Source organism: Lissotriton helveticus, chromosome 2_1 (genome assembly GCF_964261635.1).
Source record: "Lissotriton helveticus chromosome 2_1, aLisHel1.1, whole genome shotgun sequence".
In the NCBI taxonomy this organism is placed as follows: Eukaryota; Metazoa; Chordata; class Amphibia; order Caudata; family Salamandridae; genus Lissotriton; species Lissotriton helveticus.
This window is the reverse complement of record NC_136059.1, coordinates 520106127-520129620: the sequence shown is the minus strand read 5'-3', so window position 1 is coordinate 520129620 and position 23494 is coordinate 520106127. Positions and strand designations below refer to the sequence as shown.

Below are 23494 nucleotides of genomic sequence, written 5' to 3'. Positions count from 1 at the left end.
AGGTCCTGTATTCAGAAGGAAAGAGGCAGAAAACGAGGAAGAGATGCAGCCTGATATGTATTACAAACCATGTACATATTTATGCAAGCGTCAAAAATGTGATTAATACACCACACAAAGTAAAACCAGCGTATACATAATGGAAACACTCGAAGTATAGTCCATACTTACTTTGGCAACATTTTTAATTGATTCTCTCTTAGTTCCAATATCTGAAGTTTAATTAACCTGAGGAAAAAGGATGACAATTTACCAGTTAACCAACTATCACAAAAATGAACATTTCGAATAATATTACTTTAAAACAAATACAAGTGTATTATCTTTTGAAACTGTAATATTTTTCAAACGTTAGACCAATCTCACGCTCTGCAAATGAACTTTACAATGAGTCTAATATTTTTGGTCACCAATGCAGTTAATTGCGAGGAATTTTTAGTGGAAAAATTATAATTTAACTGATGTTTAGCTTTTTTTTAAGTTCAGGTAAAGGTTTATTTAGAAATTAAGGTTATTGCAAAAAACAATACTTCATACAGGTAATAATTTACCGATGCATATTAAACAGAAAAGGATACTTAAGAATACTATTGATATACAGAAATCTTCAAGGTATTAATAATATAACTTAAGGAATGATATGAATACAGTTAAAGGGTCATAGATATTGTAAGTAGTTGTATATGTCAAAAAATATACAATTGAAAGGGTGTAATAGGAAGTGATAAATTGAGCACAATAATGTGAAAACAAACAGTAGGAAGTCAGGGAGGCTTGGTAACTTCTTGCATTGAAGGAACTGGTTAGGAAGTGTTCTTTGGTGTTGTATTCAAAAAATGTGTGAGAGGAGACCAGAGGTGTAATCTCTTCGTAGCTAAAGAGATAGGGTGGACAAGGGCTGTATCTAAACGATGGTTATGGCACACTGCATACCACCATGCTAAATAGGATAGTTTTGAAGAGTCTTTCCAATTTTTTTAAATCTGTTGAAATGCTACAGCCAGTAGCAAATCAATGAGTCTTAGTTGGGGTTGATGTTCCCCCCATTCCGGTGCTAAACTACCTAGGAAAATGTTAGTAAGGGAGAGGGGTGTGTTGGTATGAAATATAACATTTATCTGGTGCCAAACTTGTTTCCAAAATGTAAAAACATGTGTGCATGTAAATATCATGTGTTTGAAGTCAGCGTCACCGCGGGAGCATGTCCAACATGTGTTAGGATTTGTGTTGGGTATCTTGTGTAGGTGAACAGGGGCGAAAAATAAACGATTGTAGATAAAGAAAAGTGTTTGTGTTGTACTGGCCGCTCTAGAAGATTTCCTGAGTTTCATCCAAATTCTATTCCATAGAGTAATGGGCCAATTCACTTCCAGATCAGATTCTCATGAGAGTTCTACTTTAGTTTTCTGTAACTGATGTTTAGCTTTGGAACTCTTGGAAAGCTCTGGAAATGGAGTTTATTTTAAATCGGATGCAGCTCGAGGATATGACTACTAGTAAAAAATAATTATACTGAAATGTTGTCATTGTGCAATCCCAGTAATAAAAGGCTATTACAATGATAGATAGTACTCAAACTATCAACCTCAAAAGGATAAAAGGACGAGATGGCCCCGCAAGAGTGAGAACTACAGGTAACAGCAGATGTCTACTGCCAGTGTTTAATTTTGAATTTGCTTTTTCCCATATGTACAAACACAGAACTCAGCATAAATGTTTTTTGCTGCTTTTTATTTCAACTACTTTGGAGTTTTAAGAATAGGCCCAAACATTCGCACACTTACTCGTCCACAATATGACACACTCAAACTCGACCAACCTATGCAGGATAAATTAAAAGTGGAAAAAAGAAAGTACGAAACTGACTAAATGTGTCAGGCCTATACTTACACTATAAAACAAAATAAAAAATAGCACTGGGTGATATATTTGCAATGGTATTGTACAGTATATAATTGTTTCAAAGTTATAATATGGTCACCATATTTAGAACCAACTTGCTGGCCATCTTAGTTTAGTAAAAGAATGATACACTAAGTAAATATCACAATGGACAGCCATATTGGAATGGTATTGTGCATACTGCACCGTTGTTTATTGATCCATGATGGCGAGAATAATGCTTTTAAATGTGGCCACCATCTTCAATGGTAAAATATTGACACACCACAGACCACTCCAAGATGGCCCCCGGTTTAGAAGCAGCAGCTGCACAGGAGATGGAGCACTTGAGATATATAAGCGGCAGGTAAGCACCTGGAAGCTGTAGGCTGCTCAAAAAAACAACAAAAATAATGTATGAAATGAAAAGTGACCTATGAAAGGGGTCAATGGAAAACTTAAAAGATTAGGCACATTCATTTTCTGACACTAGGCTGGATTATCACAGTCCAAATCTTCAACCCACAGTTTTTCAAATAGAAGTAACCAAAATCAAAAACACTGCATGCTAAGGTAATCTGTGCGATTTCATGCAACAAAAATACCTTTCTACAGACTTAAAATGGTGTAATAAAAATACACACTTAAAGACCCATTGGAATTAACATTTCAGGCCTACAGCATTTAAACCTGGCAGGTTTACGATCAAAGAATTACAAATATGCACAGAACAATGTCAAAACAATACACAAAATGTTCCTACTGGGGCTGATAAAGATTGCTAAATTTCAAATATTCTACCAGAAAGCCAACCCATCGCTTACTCTGGTAATCTGTGAGATTCCATATAACCAAGCACTTCCTCAACCTTTCACGCAGTGTAATGCTAACTTACTCGCTAAAGTGAAGCTGCTGCTGTTGTGTTTGCCTCGCTACTGGAGTAGCTAACAAAGAATCAGAACTGCTGCTGGACTTGCCTGACAGTCCATAATCTACCTCGTGGCCGCAGAGGAGGGAGAGGCGCCGGCCCCGGGACTGCGAGGACCAGCATACAACACCTACAGCTGGTCCTCTTCCCGCGTGAGCCGCGCCCCCTCACAGTGCCACGCCCCCAGCCAGCACGGATTACTTCTTGCGGCCCCCGCTTCGCGGGTGCCGCTCGCTAAAGTGAAGCTGCTGCTGTTGTGTTTGCCTCGCTACTAGAGTAGCTAACAAAGAATCAGAACTGCTGCTGGACTTGCCTGACAGTCCATAATCTACCTCGTGGCCGCAGAGGAGGGAGAGGCGCCGGCCCCGGGACTGCGAGGACCAGCATACAACACCTACAGCTGGTCCTCTTCCCGCGTGAGCCGCGCCCCCTCACAGTGCCACGCCCCCAGCCAGCACGGATTACTTCGCGTGGGCCCCGCTTCGCGGGAGCCGCTCGCTAAAGTGAAGCTGCTGCTGTTGTGTTTGCCTCGCTACTGGAGTAGCTAACAAAGAATCAGAACTGCTGCTGGACTTGCCTGACAGTCCATAATCTACCTCGTGGCCGCAGAGGAGGGAGAGGCGCCGGCCCCGGGACTGCGAGGACCAGCATACAACACCTACAGCTGGTCCTCTTCCCGCGTGAGCCGCGCCCCCTCACAGTGCCACGCCCCTACCATCTGACATATCATCATTATTTAAACAAGTCCTGTTACGCGCATCGCGGGACGCGCGCGGGTCGAAGCTCGGGGCGAAGCCCGGGCAAAGGGCGGGCCGCCCGTGGTCGAACGAGGACGGGACGGACCACCTTATATCCGCGTCTGACCCTAGGTAACGCTGAGAAGAGCAGCATATCCCCGGAGAAGGTCGTGGTAAGACCACTCAGAGTTACCGAGTCCTAGATCGAGGTACAGGATTAGGGAACAGTCACTTACTCTTGATATCCCCACATTCATCAAACTGGCACTCTTTAAATAAGTCTCTGAAGATAACTTCAAAATTCTACCTATTGGAGCTAGAGTAATCCTCCCTCTTATTAGTGGATATCCACGTAACTTCAATGGCCTTAAAAAATCTACGCTCGCGCACAATATATATGAAACGTATGGGCACTGAGGAATCTGTTAGAAAATCCTCTGAGAAAATACAGAAACACGATAAAATATCCAGTACCCCTGCAATCACAAAATATTTTTCTGCTTCATCACCAAAAAATCAATTATCCACTATTAACCCTGAAGCAGGAAATACCTCTGACCTCATGGAATTTAAGGAGGAAAAACTTCCAACGTCTCCAAACCAACAACGTGCAGACAACTTAAGTGCTTCTGACCTCGAGGGTAACCAAACAGAAAAGTTGCTAACAGAGGAAATGCAAAAACTGGCCCACGAGATATCTCACTCTACTCCCCTAAAGCAGATAAAATCGTCAGGTAGTCAAACCTGCCTTGAAGCTTCTTTATGTAACATCACAAAGTCACCAAACAACAAATCTGCAATACCATCAACTCAAGAAATTCTAAACATGAGCTCTTTAGAAAAATCACTTCATCATCACTCAGCACATGAGTCCTTCCTAGATCCTTTTTTTCCAAATCAAAATTCAGCAATTCCCGCAACACCTATGTCAAAAGCTCTCTTTACCTTGCAGGAAATACTGGAATCAGTCCTAACCCACCTAGGTCACATCTTAGCAAACTCAGACGATACTCTCGACGTTCAAATCGGAATACTAAAATTTCTGGTAGAGGAAAAAAAAAGGAAAAAAGACTTATCAATTGCAATAAATAAACAACAAGAATACGACAAAACGCTAAATCCGGATGGTCAATTAGTTAATTGTACTATAAAAACACAGTCCCCTGATAAACAAGACAAAAGCACACAAACATCTAAAGTAGAAAAACTGGAAACAAAAACAAAGGAATCAAAAAGGAATAACACATCACTTATAACTTACTCACTCAAGAAACTTTTCAAAGAAGAACCAAAAAATAACACCACGCAGTACCCTATTTTCTTGAAATCCACACATAAATCGGTCTCTCACCAACTTGACCACACTGGTGATGTTCATGTAATCACCACTCAAAATGAACTAGATAATGATCCCATGGATAAGACCAAAGAAATAGATGGAATTATAAGCGCAAAGGGGAATAAAAGGAAAAGAAAGCCACTAAGAAGAATTCACAAAAAAAAGGTGCGCAAACTCAAATTCCAAAAACAAACAACTCCGACAATATCTGCTGAGGGAAAAAAAGCTATCATAAACTCTAAAGCTATAAAACCAGAGGTACCTTCAATTAATCAAATTATATTGAATGCAAACCTTTAAACCCAAAAGCAGATGTATATCTTCCGGTCACAGCATTCTGTAAGACAGGGCCGATAACTAATGGAATAAGAGAAAAAGAAATCAGTAAATCTACACCTGGGGAAGGAATAACATCTAAGTATCTTATAATTGAAGAACTCTTCCCCAACGACAACGTGCCATTGAATCGAGGAAGAATAGTCAATCTTCTTCAACAAATACCTTCCCTGCATTCGCTCACAAGTAATGAATTAGACTTGGTGTCTTTTCCGAAAAAAGAAAATAACAAATTAGCGTTGGTATCATTTTGGTCACCAGTACTCCCAGGGATAATTCTAAGCGAGAAAGAAACATTACACAAAAACGGTTATGATGTAATTGCAAGAACAGAACCCAGGAATATTAAACATAATAAAGGATTTAACGGATTATTTAACAATGTTACACAAAGGTCATGTCAGCATAATTCCTTTACTAATCGGGAAGAGTCGGTACTATTTGCTTTGGGTAATGACGTTTTAAAAATCCAAGTGAATAAAGGAGAAAGGACAGTATGGAGTCAAGACTCAGAAGGAAGCGCTGTCGAAAAATCAATAAAATCTTGGGCTTGGATATCGGAGACACTAAACAGTAATAAAATAACTAACCATCAAGAATATTCTGTTTAGTAACGGCTTGAGCATCACATCATGGAATATGGCCGGGAAAACTACTAACAAAATGACCGATGCCATTAAAAATCATCCTGATATCCTGGCCCTTCAGGAAACTTGGGCAATAACAACTTTCTGCCAGAAAGGATACTATGTGTATGACATCCCAGCAAAGAAATCAAATCGTGGCCATGCAAAGGGCGGGCTGGCAATCCTGCTAAGTGAAGAATACCTATGGTATCAAGAAAAAATTGAGACAAAGTCTGAAAACCTGCAGTGTATTAAGGTCGCACTGAGATCACTACCCACAGGTCCCCGCAAAGCAATATTGCTTTTTAACATATATGCCCCACCAGGGAATAATCATGATGTCCTTTTTGATGAGATAATGGAAGCAATCAGTCATATTCTTGATGATCGTACCCAAATGCCATTTCTTATAATGGGTGACCTCAACGGAAAAATTTCAAATAGTGAAATTGGAAAATGGGCCAATTCAGCTAAAGAAGAATCCTTGGAAATGTCCTTCCCAAAATTCCCCAAAGGTAACAAATCTGATAAAAGAGGTAGGTCACTACTATCTTTTCTACCAAGTATAAATGGGACAATACTTAATGGTAATACGGAAGGTGACATTCCGGCATCACAAACTAGACGGGGAAACGGAACTTCTTCTATTCTTGACTACCTTGTCTGTGGGATAGATATAAAGGAGTCAGTTACGTATTTGAAAGTCTACTTTACAGAGGAAAGCGACCACGCCCTCTTACATCTAACTACTTTATGGATGGGACATACCTCCCTCACTAAACAGCCAATACTTCATAAATCCACAACTGAAGCTAATACTAGCCAGAGGCGGATCTTTTGGAACTCCTCTACTTTGGACAATATTACTACATTGGTTGCTCACACTCAACTATTAACTATCACCCATTCAGATGATCCCATCATAAATTTCGAATATATAATCAAAAACCTTAAGAACGTACTCTTAAATAAATCACAGCAGGCCAGTTACGGAAAAAGTATAACTACTATTAAAAACAAAAATCGCAACTCTCCTGCTGCAAAAAGACTCAATAGACTCATTCGAGCACAACATCTGAATTTCTCAATAACATTAAAGGCAGAAATCAATAATCTCAAAAACCAATTACGAAGAGAGAAAAACAAGCAAAAAAAAATACTGCATGACCGTAATTGGGTAGACATACAAATAGCCGCTAAAGACCACAATCAACGTAAATACTGGTCTTTAATTGCTAAAATGACTGGATCTAAAAAGAAACTCGACGCTATTCCAGTCTCTCCCAAGGACTGGGAAATATATCTGCACGATCTATATAAATCAAACCTATCTGACCCCGCAGGACAGGACTTCGATTCAACTATGGAAAGGAACAACACTAAAATCGATAAGATCTCGTCCAATTCCATTGCAATTCACATCAGAAAAGCGAGAAGCACTGCTGCTTCAGGCCCCGACCAAATTCCCATCAAAGTCCTCCAAATTGACCCAAAGGAGTGGAGTCTATTGCTCTCTCCACTTTTTAATCACATTTTTGAAACCGGAGAAATACCGAAATCTTGGCTGGGTAGTACAATTATTCCGATATACAAAAAGGGGAACAAAAACACAGCCAGTAACTATCGGCAAATAGCATTGATGGACGCGTCTGGGAAATTTTTTGCTGCAGAAGTATTAGATCGATTAAAATAATGGGCATTCACGCAGGGTCTCATACCAATGTTTCAAGCAGGATTCCGACCCAACCATTCCGTCATAGACAATATAGCAACTCTTCAGTCCATATTAGACAAATACACAGTAGGGAGATCACAACCAATATACGCAGCCTTTATCGATTACTCTACTGCTTTCGATCGGGTTGATAGACCGACTCTGTGGAACAAATTGAGGAGGTTGGGTATCCCCGAACAATTATCACGGGTTGTTGTTAATCTCCACAACAAAACATGGTGCCAAGTTCAGATGGGGAGCGAAAAAGGTTTGACCAACATAATAAGCACGTTCAACGGCCTCAAACAAGGATGCCTTTTAGCACCGATTCTATTTTCTCTGTACCTCAGCGACCTTCCATCTCACCTGCAACAAGGTTCCAGCTTGCCCCCAAAGATCGCTACACAAAGCATACATGCCCTACTATATGCTGACGACATAGTTATGTTGGATCTGACGCCCTTCGGACTACAAAGTCTTCTTGACAGCTTACACAAATACTCTAAAGATAACTTTCTAATTCCCAATCTAAATAAAACAAAAGTGGTTGCATTTTCAGTTAAGAAAAAGAGAGTAAAGTACTGCTGGAAGTTGGGCGAAGAACATATAGAAGAGGTCGAGGAATATACATACTTAGGTAGGATCTTTTCAAAGAATCTGAAAAATCTTAAACAAATTAATCATCTAAAAATAAAATCTGAACTACACGCTGGGGCTCTATTGAGACTGTATTCTTCTACAGGGAACAGGCATTTTTCTACATTATTAAAGGTGTACAGAGCAAAGATACCTCCTGTTTTATCGTACGCCACTGAACATATTGCCATAAAACAATGGTCCTATATGGATCAAAAAGAAGGAAAAATATTAAAGAAAATCTTGAAAGTCTCAACAGCAACACCAGTGCAAGCGCTAAGACTCGAATTTTCGATCACTAGCGCATATGCAACAGCGGTAGCTAATATAATTAGGTGGGCCTATAACATCCTTCATGCCAAAGAAGGCTCATTACGATTCTTATTAAAGACTGAGTCTTTCGATCAAAATGCTTCATATTCAGTATTCCGTAAAAACATGACAGTGGCATTTCAATTAGCCAATATTAATTCTGATCTTTTGTTGATTTGGACACCTTCACAACTCAAACTTTTTCTAAAATGTTTTACCCCCAAACTGAGTTTTGATCTTGATTTTTCTCACTGTAGTAAACTACCACTGTACAAACCTTACATCGAATCATTGGAATACAAGCAAGAACAGCCATACTTGGGGTATTCTCTTACACATGGTGCTAGGAGAGCAATTGTAATGTTGCGGTTGGGTATTTTGCCAGTGTCTACATTCACCTGTAGGTGGTCTTCTGGCAGATCCCCGTTATGTTCCCTCTGTCATGGGGGAAACCTGACCATAGAGCACCTTTTATTCATATGCCCATCTGCAAAAGTAGTAACAGCACGGTCAAGATATCTAGACCCTATATATCGTAATTGTAAAATTGTTACTGCAAACGAACTGGTACTTGCATGTAAATACCCTCCTAACGAATTTGTTTGTTATAATTTTTATACATTTTTAAAACTTCTTTTGTTATTATATTGATTTGTACAGAAAATTGTTGTTATATAAATTGTGGTCCTCAGTTGAGTACCAAATCAATAAATTTTTTTGACTTTGACTAACTTACTTTTAAAAGCGTACTGTCTTTAACATATCCTTTTCAAAATAAATACATCAGGCCTATTGCCTTTGTCATAACTTTTCATAGAGAAGTGTGGCTCAATGGTTAGAGCGGCAGACCCTGATGCAGAGGTCTAGCCCGGGACAGGGTTCAATTCCCCGCCTCGGCGGGTCTTGGGCTAAAAAATTCCACGGACCTGATAATTCTCACCTCGGTGCCTATTCCAATCATGGAGTCCCACTCTGCAACTCTGGGCTTGCTTAATCTCCACAACGCTAAGGATGCCTGGCGTCCACCTTGGGGGTGCCCAGGAGTGGACACCTCACAGGGAAAGCCAGGATGGGTTCCACAGCGGTATTCGTACAAGCGCCTTGAGACCTTTGCGGGTGAGTAGTGCGCTATACAAGTATCAATTTACATTTACATTTACATATTAAACAGACGAGATCCATGGCATTGGACATATCGTTTCTCAATAAAACAATCAGTCCTGCCTCCTTAATCACTGGCTTGTCACCATTACCAATCCAGGTTTACTGTAGTGCACTCAAGCTGTGTCGCAAGCATTAGCCATACAATCACAATATTATACATTTATACAATATATAGACTGTCTCATAAGAGAGCCTAAAAAGGTTTTATCACTGTACAAATCTTCTACTAACCCCAGGGTTTGGCACAAGGGCTAAGCAACACTAAAAGCCACGCCTACTATGAAAATTCTGTGAGATTTATTGTAATGTAGTGTAATAATACGCCTGCCTTGGTGCTGATTGGCTTTAACATATGCATGTAAGTAAATAAATCAGCCCTGCTGCCTTTGTTGTAGTAATTTTTCATAATAAAAAGAACAGACTTAAAGCATTTATCATTGGTTTGTCACCATAACAGCTCAGTTCTGCTATTAAGAGCATATTTTAGCTTTCCAAGAAGGCAAAAGTGCAATAGAAGCCCTTGTTTTCAGTGGATGCACACACACACACGTCCAATGAAATGCTGTACTCAAGTCAGTCAACAAGTGGGTGGAGCCAAAGCACCTCATTCAGTAGAGCTATTTGCCTATTGATCACAAAAATTTAAGCGGCAGCTGCACTGTCAAGCAAGACCTTAAAAATGTTTTTTTGAGTTGCATCACGTTAAGAATGCAAATTTTACCTTGGAAACCCAAAAGCAAGCATGGCAATGTACAGCACAGACTCGCCTGCACTGTCGATGTGGCTGGCACCTATTAAAGTCTATCCTGTGAAAGGAGGAAATACGATTTTTAAAACTTAATATGACACCCAGCTCAGTCTACTCATCTCCCAAAGCAGACGCTTCTGTGAGCTGTGGCCAGGCCTCCGCTGCCTGTGTTCTGCCGTGTTTGAGGCCAAGCCTGTCCATGTCTAAAGGGCGCCTCGGGATCCACCTAAAAGAGAATCTTTCTGCCAAATGTCTACAGAATCGACATCGTTTCCACCATAGTCATACACAGTTTAGAAGTTTCCGCTAAAGTAAACCAGATGTTTAAAGGTAGAAATTATAATGTGAACTTGAAAAGTTAAGTCTAAGCCTGTTCACTAAATGTAAAAATTTGGAGAGACAATGTGGACTATTTATCCTTAAAATCTACCCTGTATAGAGGTGCACAATGGGGTCAGTCATGTCCATCAAACACGCTTAAAGTCAACCCAGCCTCTATGATCTCAAGTTCCTCCGAGTCCTTAAATTACACGAGTCGTCGTCCGATTATTTCGTTCGCTGAACAAGGTCTGACATACAAATATTGAAAAAAAATCCAACCATTTCAATAAATTACATTCAGCACAAGAGCCAGATGAGACACATGCTGAAGCAGTGAGAGCTCCACTTACACAGGGGTTACACCACTGGTGGCTACAACACAAACGCAGTGAACTGTGAGCCTACCTACACATCAAGTGAAACAGAGCTGGTCTAGAGTTTATGGTGACCCAGGTTCTTATCTGGACTTCATCATGTGCCCGAAACCACGTGATTCTTGCTAAATCAGTGCATCTCCTAAAGGCCCATGGTCCCACTAACAAACATTGGGAGCACCTAGAAAGAGGCTAAACACCGGTATTGAAACCAGCCCTACGCAAACACTCTACTACTTTTTATTAAGTGATTCTCCCTGCTTGGTACATGATCTGGAAGCACTACCTCTATCCTACAGGGCAGAACTGGAGCTGAGAGGCGCCCGGTAAGGGAAACCTGGGCATAGAAAGAACAGAGTAAGAAAAACAACTGCTTCCCACGATTAATAGCTGATAAATATTTAACAAGGGAAATGGGAAAAAACCAACATCTCTAAACGTCGTCTTAGCACTGTTTAATAATATTTTTTTTTCAAAATTAGGTGTCATTCTGTAGAAAATAATTGGGGGGCACTACCAACCAGAATATAAGATCCTTAAGTATTTGCCCGGCGGTGTCGCCTCTTGAACCCACAAAGAAGTTAAACTATTGAAGAGGCAGGCGCTGGAGACTGGAAGGCAGGAAACAAGGTTTTTATTCTCTCCGGAGGAGAACACAACAAAACGGGCAGAAGGTATCGTTCTGAGGTGCTCTAACTGCATCCCTGAGGCCTGGCCTCTTATACACAAGTTTATCTTTTTATTGCATGTAACACATTCTCGTCGATACTTTGATGTACGGAAAGACATCCTCCGAATCCCCCCTTCCCAGCCCGTTCCCACGCAAGGTTACAGTGGGAATCCCCGCCCCGTTCACAACAGGTGATGATCATCGCGCAGCTGGATATTCCGCCGATTCACAGAGTGTGTGGGGTTTGATCGGATCTCGTAGGGCGGGGGGCTTTGATCAACCCGGGGATCCCTTGCTGGGGGGAAACTTTCTATTGCACGGGGAGGGGCAAGGAACAGTATCGGCAGAGCTGGGTGTCGGCCTGGGAACGAGGAAGACAAACGGGCACACGGGGAAAAGGGGTTTGCATCAAAGGGCCGGGGAACATAAATGGGGAGAAGGGAGGTGTCGCGCTGGGAACAGGACGAGGGCCTGGCGCAGAGCAGCGCTGAAGAGGGGTTTTATGATTCGCGGCAGGTGCAGGCAGGGGGGGGTTGTCAGTATGCGGGGGATGCCGGCGAAGCTAGGAGTGGGAGAGAGGCGCGCTGGCTCTCGGCGGGAGCAGGGAAGCCATGGTGTTCAAAATGGCGGCCGTTTTACGCGCACAAAAAGGTTAAGGAGAGCAAGAGGGCGCCGATAATGTTGACGGTCTCAGTCCAACTTTCAACAGTCCCCCCTTTTCAACATATCTAGCCACCTTGCTTTACTCAACGTCAATTTTCATCAAATTTCTAACTTCGGTATCATACAATGCTCTCATATGTTCGCTTCCAATGTCCACAGTTTTGGGAAAAATGCAACTCGCACATAGAGAACACATAGGTGGCAGACATTGAATTCCTAAGCATAGGCCACATATTACAACTACGGGAATCATGATAATGGTGAGTAGTCTCCAGCCCCAGCTTTTGACGGTGTCCCAGAACCAACCACCAAGCGACCATTCTTCTTGCTCTTGGTGAACTTCCGAAGAGAGTCTGTGAAGATGTTCGATGGCTTTGTACACTGAGGGTGAGTTGTCCGGTATGTATGTACAACAGCTGGACCCAATAATGCGGCATGCTCCTCCACGGTCCGCCAGAACCACATCTAGAACGAGGCGGTTCTGGAGAGCCACCAAACGGACCGCTTGGAGTTCGGCAGTGTTGTTGGCAAAGATGCCCGCTGTGATGTTCATGGTTGTCTCGACTGCCTGAGTCAAATGTCGGATGGCACGGCTGTTTGCCATCGGGCCCCAGAGGGGGACGAGTCCTTTCATAGCATCGAGGAACTGCGCCCCTGTTGAGTCGGCTTGCTCAACGTCTTTGGCTCGTTTTTGCCTGTGGTGATTCGCTGGGGCCACATAAGTTGGAGGAAGGACGAAGGAGATGTAGCAAGTGCCCCCCCAGCCTTTGGGGAGCCAGGTGTAGGCCTTCGTGCCGCAGATGAAATACATGTTTGGGGATGACACAAAGGAAGGTGGATCCGTGGAATCCAGAGTTCTGGTAAAGCGGCAAGCGCTGCGACCCACCAGCTGTGTCCCAAGTCCTTCTACACACATGTGGCCTGTGACGTTGATGACCGTCAGGGCCACAGTCAGAGTGGCAGCCGTTCGTTTCCGCAGATAGGAGAAGGTGGGTCTGGTTGGATTGTTGAACACCTGCATTTCGATTCGTTCTTTAGCCGGGATGTCCATTTGGTTCGAGTCGCTGGGGGTCAGCGGGCAGAAGGGTGTCTATGTCTTGTTTCGCCCGGCCCCATGAGAAGAATGTGCTGCAGTTCTACTGGAGGTGGCATTGCCCGTATAGCTCTCTTGCAGGAGGATCAGCCAGGCAAGGCAGGAGCCGTGGACAGAGAAGGGTGAAGGGATGAATGGTATTGAATGTCCAGTGGCATGGGGTAGCAACCCACAGATCCAGCAGTTGGTGGTATTGGTGGCAAGATTGTGCTGGTGAAGTAGCTGCACGAAAGAGTTGTTCCAAAACTCCTTTCGCCTCTCTCTTAGTTGAGGAGAGAGCGAAATTAGATAATGTTCCTTCATGGTGGTAGGCTGAGCAGTGGTTAGGAATGTTTCGTGAGCAGGTGCGTGTTCTTCCATAATCCAGAGCGTAGTCATGAGGAGAAAACAGAGGAGGATTACGATGAAGAGTGCAATTGTCTTTGAGCTATGGAGTCTGTCTATTCTCGGATTTCTGTAGTGGGTATTTCCTGCTGTCTCCGTCGGCTTCTTATTTGGCGCTTCCATCATCTTCTTATCTGGCGCTTCCATCATCTTCGTCTTCAAGGTGCTCGGTAGTGGGCAGGACCACAGACTTAGTTTTAGCTTCTCTCCGGGTAACCCTTGGTAGTTTGGGTCACCGTTCTGAGATCCTTTAACCTAGTCCGTGGCCTACTTAGCCGAAGCTCCCTCCTTTCGACGCAGGAAATACCCTTCTCGAGATGGCACAGTGGGGTCAGGATGTTTTGAAAGTTCAAGTGTCTCAGTGTCAGGGTAGCAGTTCAACGATGGTCGGTCCTGGTTCAGGAGCTCTTCTTGGGTGTTGACGGTGTCTGTCGTGGCCAGGGCTGGAGAGACCTTTTTGCAGTGATGAGCGTGCAGCCAGTGTTTCTTCCCCTCCACTCGAAGTGCGGTCCGAGTGGTGATCAGCACTTGCCAGGGGCCCGTCCACCGGGGTTCCAAACTCTTTGATCGCTGGAAATTTCGGATCAGCACGAAGTCCCCCGGCTGGATGGCGTGACCCGGACCCCTGGAAGCATCGGGGATGGCCTGCTGCACCTGCTGATGAAGGACAGACAAAGTTTCAGTCAATTTGTACAGATAATCAGACATTAGGACATCCGGAACGTCATGAATGGAAGTTGGTTTCGGGGCAGACCAGACGCTCATGGGTCGACCGAAGACAACTTCGTAAGGGGTTAAGTGATGTCGGGTGGGGGTAGAGCGCATCGATAGCAATGCCAATGGGAGGGCGTCTGGCCATTTCAGGCCCGTCGTAGCCACTATTTTGGCCAGTTTAAGCTTTAGTGTGGCATTGTGTCGTTCGACAAGCCCAGCAGATTGAGGGTGGAAGACTGCGTGGAATTTCTGTTTAATACCCAGCCCATTTAGGATGAGCTGGATAACTTTGGCTATAAAGTGGGGGCCATTATCACTCCATAAAACACGACAGAGGCCATAACGGGGGGAAAACTCCTTTAACAGAACCTTTGCAGTGGCCATAGCGGTGTTGTCACGGGTTGGATATGCTTCCACCCACTTGCTAAATGCGCACACCACGACGAGTACATATTTCAGGCCTTGGCATCTGTCTAGCTGGATGTAGTCCATCTGCAGGACTTCAAATGGGTGGTTTGGGGCCCCAAATCCCCCCCGGGGTACTACAGTTCCTTTCCCGGGGTTGTGTTGTAGGCATATTAAGCATTGTTGGACCAGGCGTTTGGCGGAATCTGGGATCTTGTCATTGTGCCAAACCCTGGAGACAAGTTCGATCATGGGGGCTGATCCTATGTGGGCAGGGGAGTGTGCCATGGTTAATATGGGAATCAAGTACGAATCAGGTAGCAACCATCTGTTCGTGTCTTTTGTCCGCCAGCAGCCTTCATCGTCTTTCAATCCCACCCGTGTCCATTCAGTCAATTCGTGTTGTGTGCTAGTCGTTTGTATGTCTCTAATTGTGTCCTTGGCGTCAGTCCAGTTTTCTGCTTGTGACCTGGTCACGTACATATGTGTTGTCGTTCTATTTCCAGCCGTCGTTCGGGCGGTGATGTCGGCTAGTGCATTTCCCTGTCCAATAATGTCTGTCACTTTCTTGTGTGCCTGGCATTTGATAACGGCAAGTTTGCTGGGGAGGAGGACAGCTTCAATTAAGGCGGAGACTAGATCCCCGTGCAAAATGGGTGTGCCGTGTGAGGTCAAGAATCCTCTCTCCCTCCAGAGGAGCCCAAAATGGTGAACCACCCCGAAGGCATACTGGCTGTCGGTGTAAATGTTCGCTGTGATTCCTGTTGCCAGGATGCAGGCTCGCGTCAAAGCAATCAGTTCCGCTGCCTGGGCAGATCGCTGGGCGATGCGGGCTGTCTCTACTACAGTTCGAGCCGTGGTGACTGCATAGGCAGCGGAAGTGGTACCAGCGGGGAGTTTGATGCAAGAACCGTCCACCCACAGCTCCCCGTCGGGGTCAGGGAAAGCCGTGTCTCTGAGATCGACCCTACTCCTGGTCTGTTCGTCCGTAAGAGTCACGCAGTCATGTACGGGGTGCACATTGGGATCGTTCTCTGGCAAGGGTAACAGAGTTGCTGGGTTCAGTGTGGTGCATCTTTTCAGGGTGATATGGGGGGCAAGCAAGGTCAGTTCGTATCCAGTCAGTCGTGCACTCGTCAGATGTTGCGTCTTGGTTTGGTTCAGGAGGGTGTCGACTGCATGGGGTACCAGTACCGTGAGGGAATTCGAGAGTACAATCCCCTCACTCTGTCGGATAGAGACTGCAGCAGCAGCTACAGCTCGAAGGCAGGCAGGCAAGGCTCTGGCGACAGGGTCAAGAGTGGCAGAGAAGTAAGCGCACGGTCGTTGCTTAGGGCCGATGGCCTGGGTCAGGACAGATAAAGCTCACCCCTCCCTTTCGTGAGTGTAAAGGGAGAAGGGCTTTTTGTAATCAGGGGTACCCAGGACAGGGGCTGAGCAAAGGGCATCTCGCAGTTCTGTGAAGGAAGTTTGACACTCGGGAGTCCAAGGGAGTGGGAAAGGGACGTCTTTGTTTAGCAGAGAAAGCAGTGGTTTTACAACGAGGCTGAAGTTTGGTAACCATTGTCGGCAGAAGGAGGTGAGGCCTAATAGGGAGCGAACCTGCTTCTGGGTTTTAGGGACAGGGGTATCTAGAATGGTTTGGATTCGATCAGGGGTGAGTTTTCTTCCATCTTTGGACAAAAGGTGGCCTAGGTAAGTGACCTGGGGTAGGCAGAATTGCAACTTCTTCTTGGAGACCTTGTGGCCATTTTCCGCAAGGAAGTGCAAGAGTTGAATGGTGGCGGTAACCGCTAGAGGGGTGGTGTCGGCTGCCAAAAGGATGTCATCGACATATTGTACCAACACCACCCCGTCGGGTAACTGGACTTGGTCTAGTTGTCTTTTGAGGGCCTGGCTGTAGATGCTAGGGCTTTCCGTGTAGCCTTGAGGCGCTCGGCAAAACCTATATGAGCGGGCTTTTAGGGTAAAGCCGAAGAGATATCGGCTGTCTGGGTGGATGGGGATGGAGAAGAATGCGTTCTTGAGGTCGATGACGGAAAAGGTGGTGGCAGTGGATGGAATCAAGGTCAGGATGGTGGTGATGTCTGAGACCACAGGGTACTGGGGTACCACCACTTTGTTGATCTCTCGGAGGTCGATGATGAAACGGTATGCTTTCTCATCTCCCTCTCCCTGCTTCTTGATAATGGGCAAGATAGGGCTGTTGCAAACGTTGCTAACCACTTCCTCTACCACTCCTGCGTCTATCAGTGACCGGATAATCATTACCAATGCCTTCTCGCCCTCTGGCGATATCCGATATTGTGGGAGTTTTGGGAGTGTTGCGTCTGGTCGGACAGTAATGTGCACTGGGTCAATTAACATACGCCCTACGTCCGAATCCGCTTTGGCCCACAGATACGGAGGTAGAGTGTCAAGCAGGGACGCGTCAACGTCGGTGATGGAAAACATGTGTCGGGGAGAGCAATGTCTAAGCAGAACGGGGTTGTCGTAAAGAAACACTCGAACTCCATCTTGAGAACACCTAATCGTCGCTCGGAAGTGTTTCAGTAAGTCAAGTCCCATAATGGCGTCAGGGCTATTGGAGGAAAGCAAGAACGTGGTGTCGGTGGTGTTGTTTTCTACGTCAAAGAGAATCGGGGCAGACAAAGGGTTGGTGGAGGGCGTTCCATCGAAACCTGTCGATGTTATGAGTGAGCCAGACAAGGGTGCCCTTGGAATCAGTCGTTTAGATAACGCACTACGTGTTGCGCCAGTGTCTACCAGAAATGGAGACTTGGTACCCAGGACCTTAGCAGTGACGTAAGGGCCCTGCTGGTCAACATAGAGCTCGACTGGATCCCTCCCTCGCCCTTGGCTGTCCGATGCGAAGGTGTGAGTATCGTCATAGTCAGATTGTTGATATTGGTTCTGCCTGGGTCGATCGAACGTATTTGGTCTGCTTGATCTGTCATTAGTCGCGTCATTTGGGGGCCCTCGTTGTTGTCCCTTAGGTCTCGGTCCGTTTGCTACATCCCTGGGGTCTTTGTTTCTGATCATCTCCAGAAGAACTGGGCACTGGGATTTCCAATGGCCAGTCCCTTTGCAGAAAGCGCACTGGTCTTCTCTAAGGTCTGTGCGTCCACTGTAGGAAGTCACAGTGCGGTCCTGGGGAAATGTAGTCTTAGGGACGTTTGTCTGGTAGTTTCCCCGGTATTGGTCCCGTCCTATAGTCACCCCTTGCAGTTTGGCAATCATCACCCTCTCTTTTAAGTCCTTCTTCTTTTTCTCTGTCGCCCTATCGTTTTCATTTTTCTGATGCTCATAATATTGGGCCATTTGGAGAATCGCTGTAGGTTTGGAGGCTGCCCAACTACTCTCGCTGGCCTGTAGTTTCTGGGAGATTTCCGATGATAGGCCCTTAACATAATTCTGGACAAACAGATGGTGTCCGGTTGCAGTGGTCATGTCCTGGCCGCTGTAATCGGAGAACACCGTTTCAAACCGGGAGAAGTATTCCGATACATCCTCCTGGGGTTTTTGGCGACAGGCTGTTACTATCGACCAGTCCACTTTCTTTTCTGGGATTAGGGTTTTTAATTTCTCTACGATTTTATCTGGGAGGTCTAGAATGGATTTCAACGGCTTTTGTCCTGGTCCCCGTTGTTTGTCCAGGTCATCGAGTTGTGACCAGGTATGTCCAAACAGCTCAAGGTGGTCGACTTTCCGGATTTGCTTCCACACATCAGCTGGTAGACATAACCCGAAGAACAAGTCGATGTCAGCCAGGGTCATGATACCCCAGGGCTGTACCCAATTCAGTATAGAAGGCAGTGGGGTTTTTACGTAGGTCGGGTAGAGATTTCCGGAATGTCAGTATCTCTTGCCGGTCCCATGGCTGGTAGACCCAGTTGTATACTACCCTTTCCTTCGCATCTTGGTTGTTTGCATCATCGTGAGTCCCTGTACCCCGAGGAGGAACCCAGTAAGGGGCAGCCTCACGTATCGGCATCATGGTGTTAGATTGCTCGGTTTGTGGTTCGGTCACTACGGAGGCTGCGGATTTAGCTCCCGGCTTTTGTTCAGTGAGGTGGCGGAAAACCTCAAGCGTACGCGTAAGGAGGTCCGACACATCACACTCGCCCTCATCCCCGATATCGACCTTCCGGTACAGAGTCCTTAGGCTCTCGGGACCTTTGTCTCGATATCGGTCCTCGTATGCATTCAAGACATGATAACACAGTCGTACGGTAAAATGTCGTCTGTGACTCCCTGTATACGAGCTGAACATATCTGTGATGTACTCTTCATCATCCTTCCTTTCTACCAGTGTCCTTGCTATTTTGTCGATCCCCGCTCGCTCATCTTTGTCTAGTCTGTTTGTTCTTGCAGGACCAGCCCCTCGAGTCTCATGGTCGTCTAACGTTGTTGTTGATGCGGGTTTTAATACAAGGGGTTCGGCTGGCACAGAGGCCATTGGGGCCGACGCTGTGGCGGTACCTTCGTTTGTACCTGGGGGTGGCGCGTGCTGCGCCACGGGTTGAGAAGGGGCGTATGGAGGGGGCATGTAGATGATAGGAGGACCTAACAGCAGGTCCTCATTGGCTTGTCGTTTCGAGGGTAAATCAGGGTAGAGCATGGAGGGGGTTCTAACCGGACACTGGCTTGGCGTTTCCATTTCTAGTTTCTGTTTAGCTTTCTCTCTTTCCTTTATCTCTTTTTCTAGTTTCTGAGCAGCTAGGTGGGCTGCTTTTCGCAGCTCTTTTTCCAACCTACTCTCAGTTTTCTTTTTACGTTGTTCAGTTTCTTTTCGCCACATGCCGAAGCTGTCAAGCATAGTAGGTGTTGTCTTGTTTTTACCCAGGGCAGTTTCTAGCGTTTTTATTTTATCATCATCGAAGGATCCTATCAGGGGCCATTGACTTTCTTGACCCTTTTTTGTATATTTATGCCATAGTTTACTATAGGCTATAGCGGTCAATCCATGCTTCATGAACATGTCCTTATTAGGGGTGCCTTCCAGTGGGGCTGGATGGTCCATCTCTAATAGGCGGTCCGGGCTAAACAGGCTACTAATCAGTGGGGAGAAGACAGACATGACGGCTCGTAACGAGGGACTAAAAAGTCAGCACTGCCTATCTTATCACTAGGTGCAAAGACTGGACAGAATATTTCTATTCTACGTTGTTTGCAGGCAGTGAATACCTCATGGATCAAAATAACAAAAGACCAATAAATAACAATGGGGAGAATGAGTAGGTCCGCAAAGATCTGCGTTACCTACCCTTTTCACTATCTGCAAAAAGGGTGGTCTCTTCCCTGTTTGCAGACAGGGAATCTCCAGGAAACAAAAGTTTTGCGAACAACAGTTCAGTTTCAAGTGATTATTGAGTGGGGGAGAAAAAATAAGCACGGCTGCTGCCCTACCTATCCTCCACTGCTTGCAAAGAGAGAGCCCGTTGTTTCTCCGTTTGCAGACAGTGAATCTCCAAATAAATAAAAAGAGCAATACTAGTATTTTTAAACAAACAAGCAATCAAGCAATTATTTCGCGACTTGTCGTGGTTACACGACCTTACCCGGACCGCATGGACAGTTTCCTGTCTTCCGAATCCAGCGCCCGATCGTCCTCTCTTCTCCGTTATCCTCGCGGCACTCCTGATGGTTCCCAGTCAGGACCGTAGATCACTCGAGAGAGGTCTGTTCGGAACCAGTGAAGTTCGGATGATCGGCTGTCAGACGAGGGTCTATCGGACAGACGCGTTCCCGATCGTTGCAGTCGTTCACTTTGTCGTCAGGACCTCTCCCACTGGATCCATGGGTCGCTGATGGGCCCCACGCTTGGGACGCCAATTGTAGAAAATAATTGGGGGGCACTACCAACCAGAATATAAGATCCTTAAGTATTTGCCCGGCGGTGTCGCCTCTTGAACCCACAAAGAAGTTAAACTATTGAAGAGGCAGGCGCTGGAGACTGGAAGGCAGGAAACAAGGTTTTTATTCTCTCCGGAGGAGAACACAACAAAACGGGCAGAAGGTATCGTTCTGAGGTGCTCTAACTGCATCCCTGAGGCCTGGCCTCTTATACACAAGTTTATCTTTTTATTGCATGTAACACATTCTCGTCGATACTTTGATGTACGGAAAGACATCCTCCGAATCCCCCCTTCCCAGCCCGTTCCCACGCAAGGTTACAGTGGGAATCCCCGCCCCGTTCACAACAGGTGATGATCATCGCGCAGCTGGATATTCCGCCGATTCACGGAGTGTGTGGGGTTTGATCGGATCTCGTAGGGCGGGGGGCTTTGATCAACCCGGGGATCCCTTGCTGGGGGGAAACTTTCTATTGCACGGGGAGGGGCAAGGAACAGTATCGGCAGAGCTGGGTGTCGGCCTGGGAACGAGGAAGACAAACGGGCACACGGGGAAAAGGGGTTTGCATCAAAGGGCCGGGGACCATAAATGGGGAGAAGGGAGGTGTCGCGCTGGGAACAGGACGAGGGCCTGGCGCAGAGCAGCGCTGAAGAGGGGTTTTATGATTCGCGGCAGGTGCAGGCAGGGGGGGGTTGTCAGTATGCGGGGGATGCCGGCGAAGCTAGGAGTGGGAGAGAGGCGCGCTGGCTCTCGGCGGGAGCAGGGAAGCCATGGTGTTCAAAATGGCGGCCGTTTTACGCGCACAAAAAGGTTAAGGAGAGCAAGAGGGCGCCGATAATGTTGACGGTCTCAGTCCAACTTTCAACAATTCTTTGGTATATGAAAATCATTTTAAAGAAAAATATTTTAGAGAAAGTTTCACAAAAAATACGAAGACATTTTCAAATAAACATTAAAAAATGGAGAAATGTCATCATAAAGAACATTATCACTCAATTGCGACTTCCTAGCACAGAAGCCCATTTTCAAATGTATATGTTGTAAAAGGTCTTCTCCAGCTCTATCCAGGATACTCAAACCTCACAGTAAGTCCCTACAAAACATGTATCACCCTTCCCAAACATACACAACAGAAACAGACATACATATCACAAATTAGTTATTTTTTATTTCCACGAAGTAATTTATCACATCAACCATGAATCATGAGGAATTGGTAAGAACAGCTGTTACAAATGTCGCTAACAATGTGTTATTCGGCTCACGTTTTCTCCAAAGCCATCATAAATCTCAGCAATGTCTCTCTTAAAATTAGGTGCACAGTTGTATTAATAAAAATATGTTTCTATGAAGGAGAAAGAATGATGCACATACACTCAAGATTACAATTGCCAGAAGATGCATCACCTCCATACTGGTTAATACAAACGAAAACGTATTGCCAAAATGTGAATGAAACAGCAGCATGCACATGATCCATTGTTGGAAGAATTTTAGCGCAATAAATCGCATAATACTCTAAAATCAAGCAAACATTATCGCCACTGATAATAAAATAACAATGTGAAATGAATCCTGCAGCTGAAGCATGCCACAGCCAGGAAGGACTGAGAAGCCTGCCGCCTAGTGAAGGGCATCACATTATAGTCAAGGTGGTGGCAGGTCTTGTTCCTCTGCTGCTATCACACAGAGCACCAGCAGCCCCGGCATTTTTTAGCAACACCTTGGCAGGTGGAGAAGGAAAGGCACTGCATGTTGTGGAAGGCATGCCCGAAGGATTTCACATCTAGAAGGGGGCAGACTGGTCACTAGATACTGATGAGGGGCATTGGAAGACATCCAGTCCTACCCTAGAGAGCTGCTCACTCTAGATCCAAAGATACCCACATCTTCTGGGGTGGCTTTTTCCACCTTCTACACAATGAAGTTATCTTCCACAACCCAGCAGCTATAGTTCGTGTGGGTTCTCCCCCTCGACAGCTGGCATTCTGCTGCCAAAGAGGGGGGCAGCTCCTGGCACAGTCAGACGTCAGAGACAAATTCCCAGATACATCCGTCTCAGCTCTTTCCTGTGCGGTCCTTGCATCAGGCCTACAGCAGTCTCCCCCAGAGATGTTCTGCATCAAAGTGATCGGGAAAACAACTGGGGCACAGCAGCATGACGTAGACTGTCACACGCGGGGGACAGTAAGCTAAATGAACAATATACAGAAGGGGGGGGCAATGCAATGGAGAAATATGGATCTAATGAGTAAGAAGGGGAGGGGCCTGGCTGCGGGGAGGTCTTGGAAGGCAAAGAAACATCTAGCTGAGATGAATGGCAGACGCGTTGCTGCCTGCCGCCATGCTGATGCCTTTATTTGCATAATTAGAATCACAGCAGACCTGCTTACAGCAAATAAGCACTGAGGCATGTAGCCACACCAATGCAAAACAGACACCCTCTACTCAGCATCTAACTACTGAACACTAAAGGGATCATTACTGCCAAATAGTACTACTTTGGAACTGTACGAAACACCGCTGCAGAGATATCTCTCTCTGCCGTGGGTTAGACTCCGTTGATACAGCTGATGGAGAGTGGCATGTCTCA

General features: G+C 45.5%; 1 protein-coding gene across 6 annotated transcripts in view; it reads right to left on the bottom strand.

Moving 5' to 3' along the window:
* ERBIN (erbb2 interacting protein) overlaps positions 1–23494 on the bottom strand; it is a 912789-nt gene that overhangs the window by 291225 nt on the left and 598070 nt on the right. For all 6 annotated transcript variants that reach the window (XM_078675167.1, XM_078675172.1, XM_078675168.1 and 3 more), the window contains one exon: positions 172–228. In XM_078675167.1, the coding sequence (XP_078531293.1) occupies positions 172–228 (57 nt within the window). The remainder of the gene's footprint in view (positions 1–171; positions 229–23494) is intronic.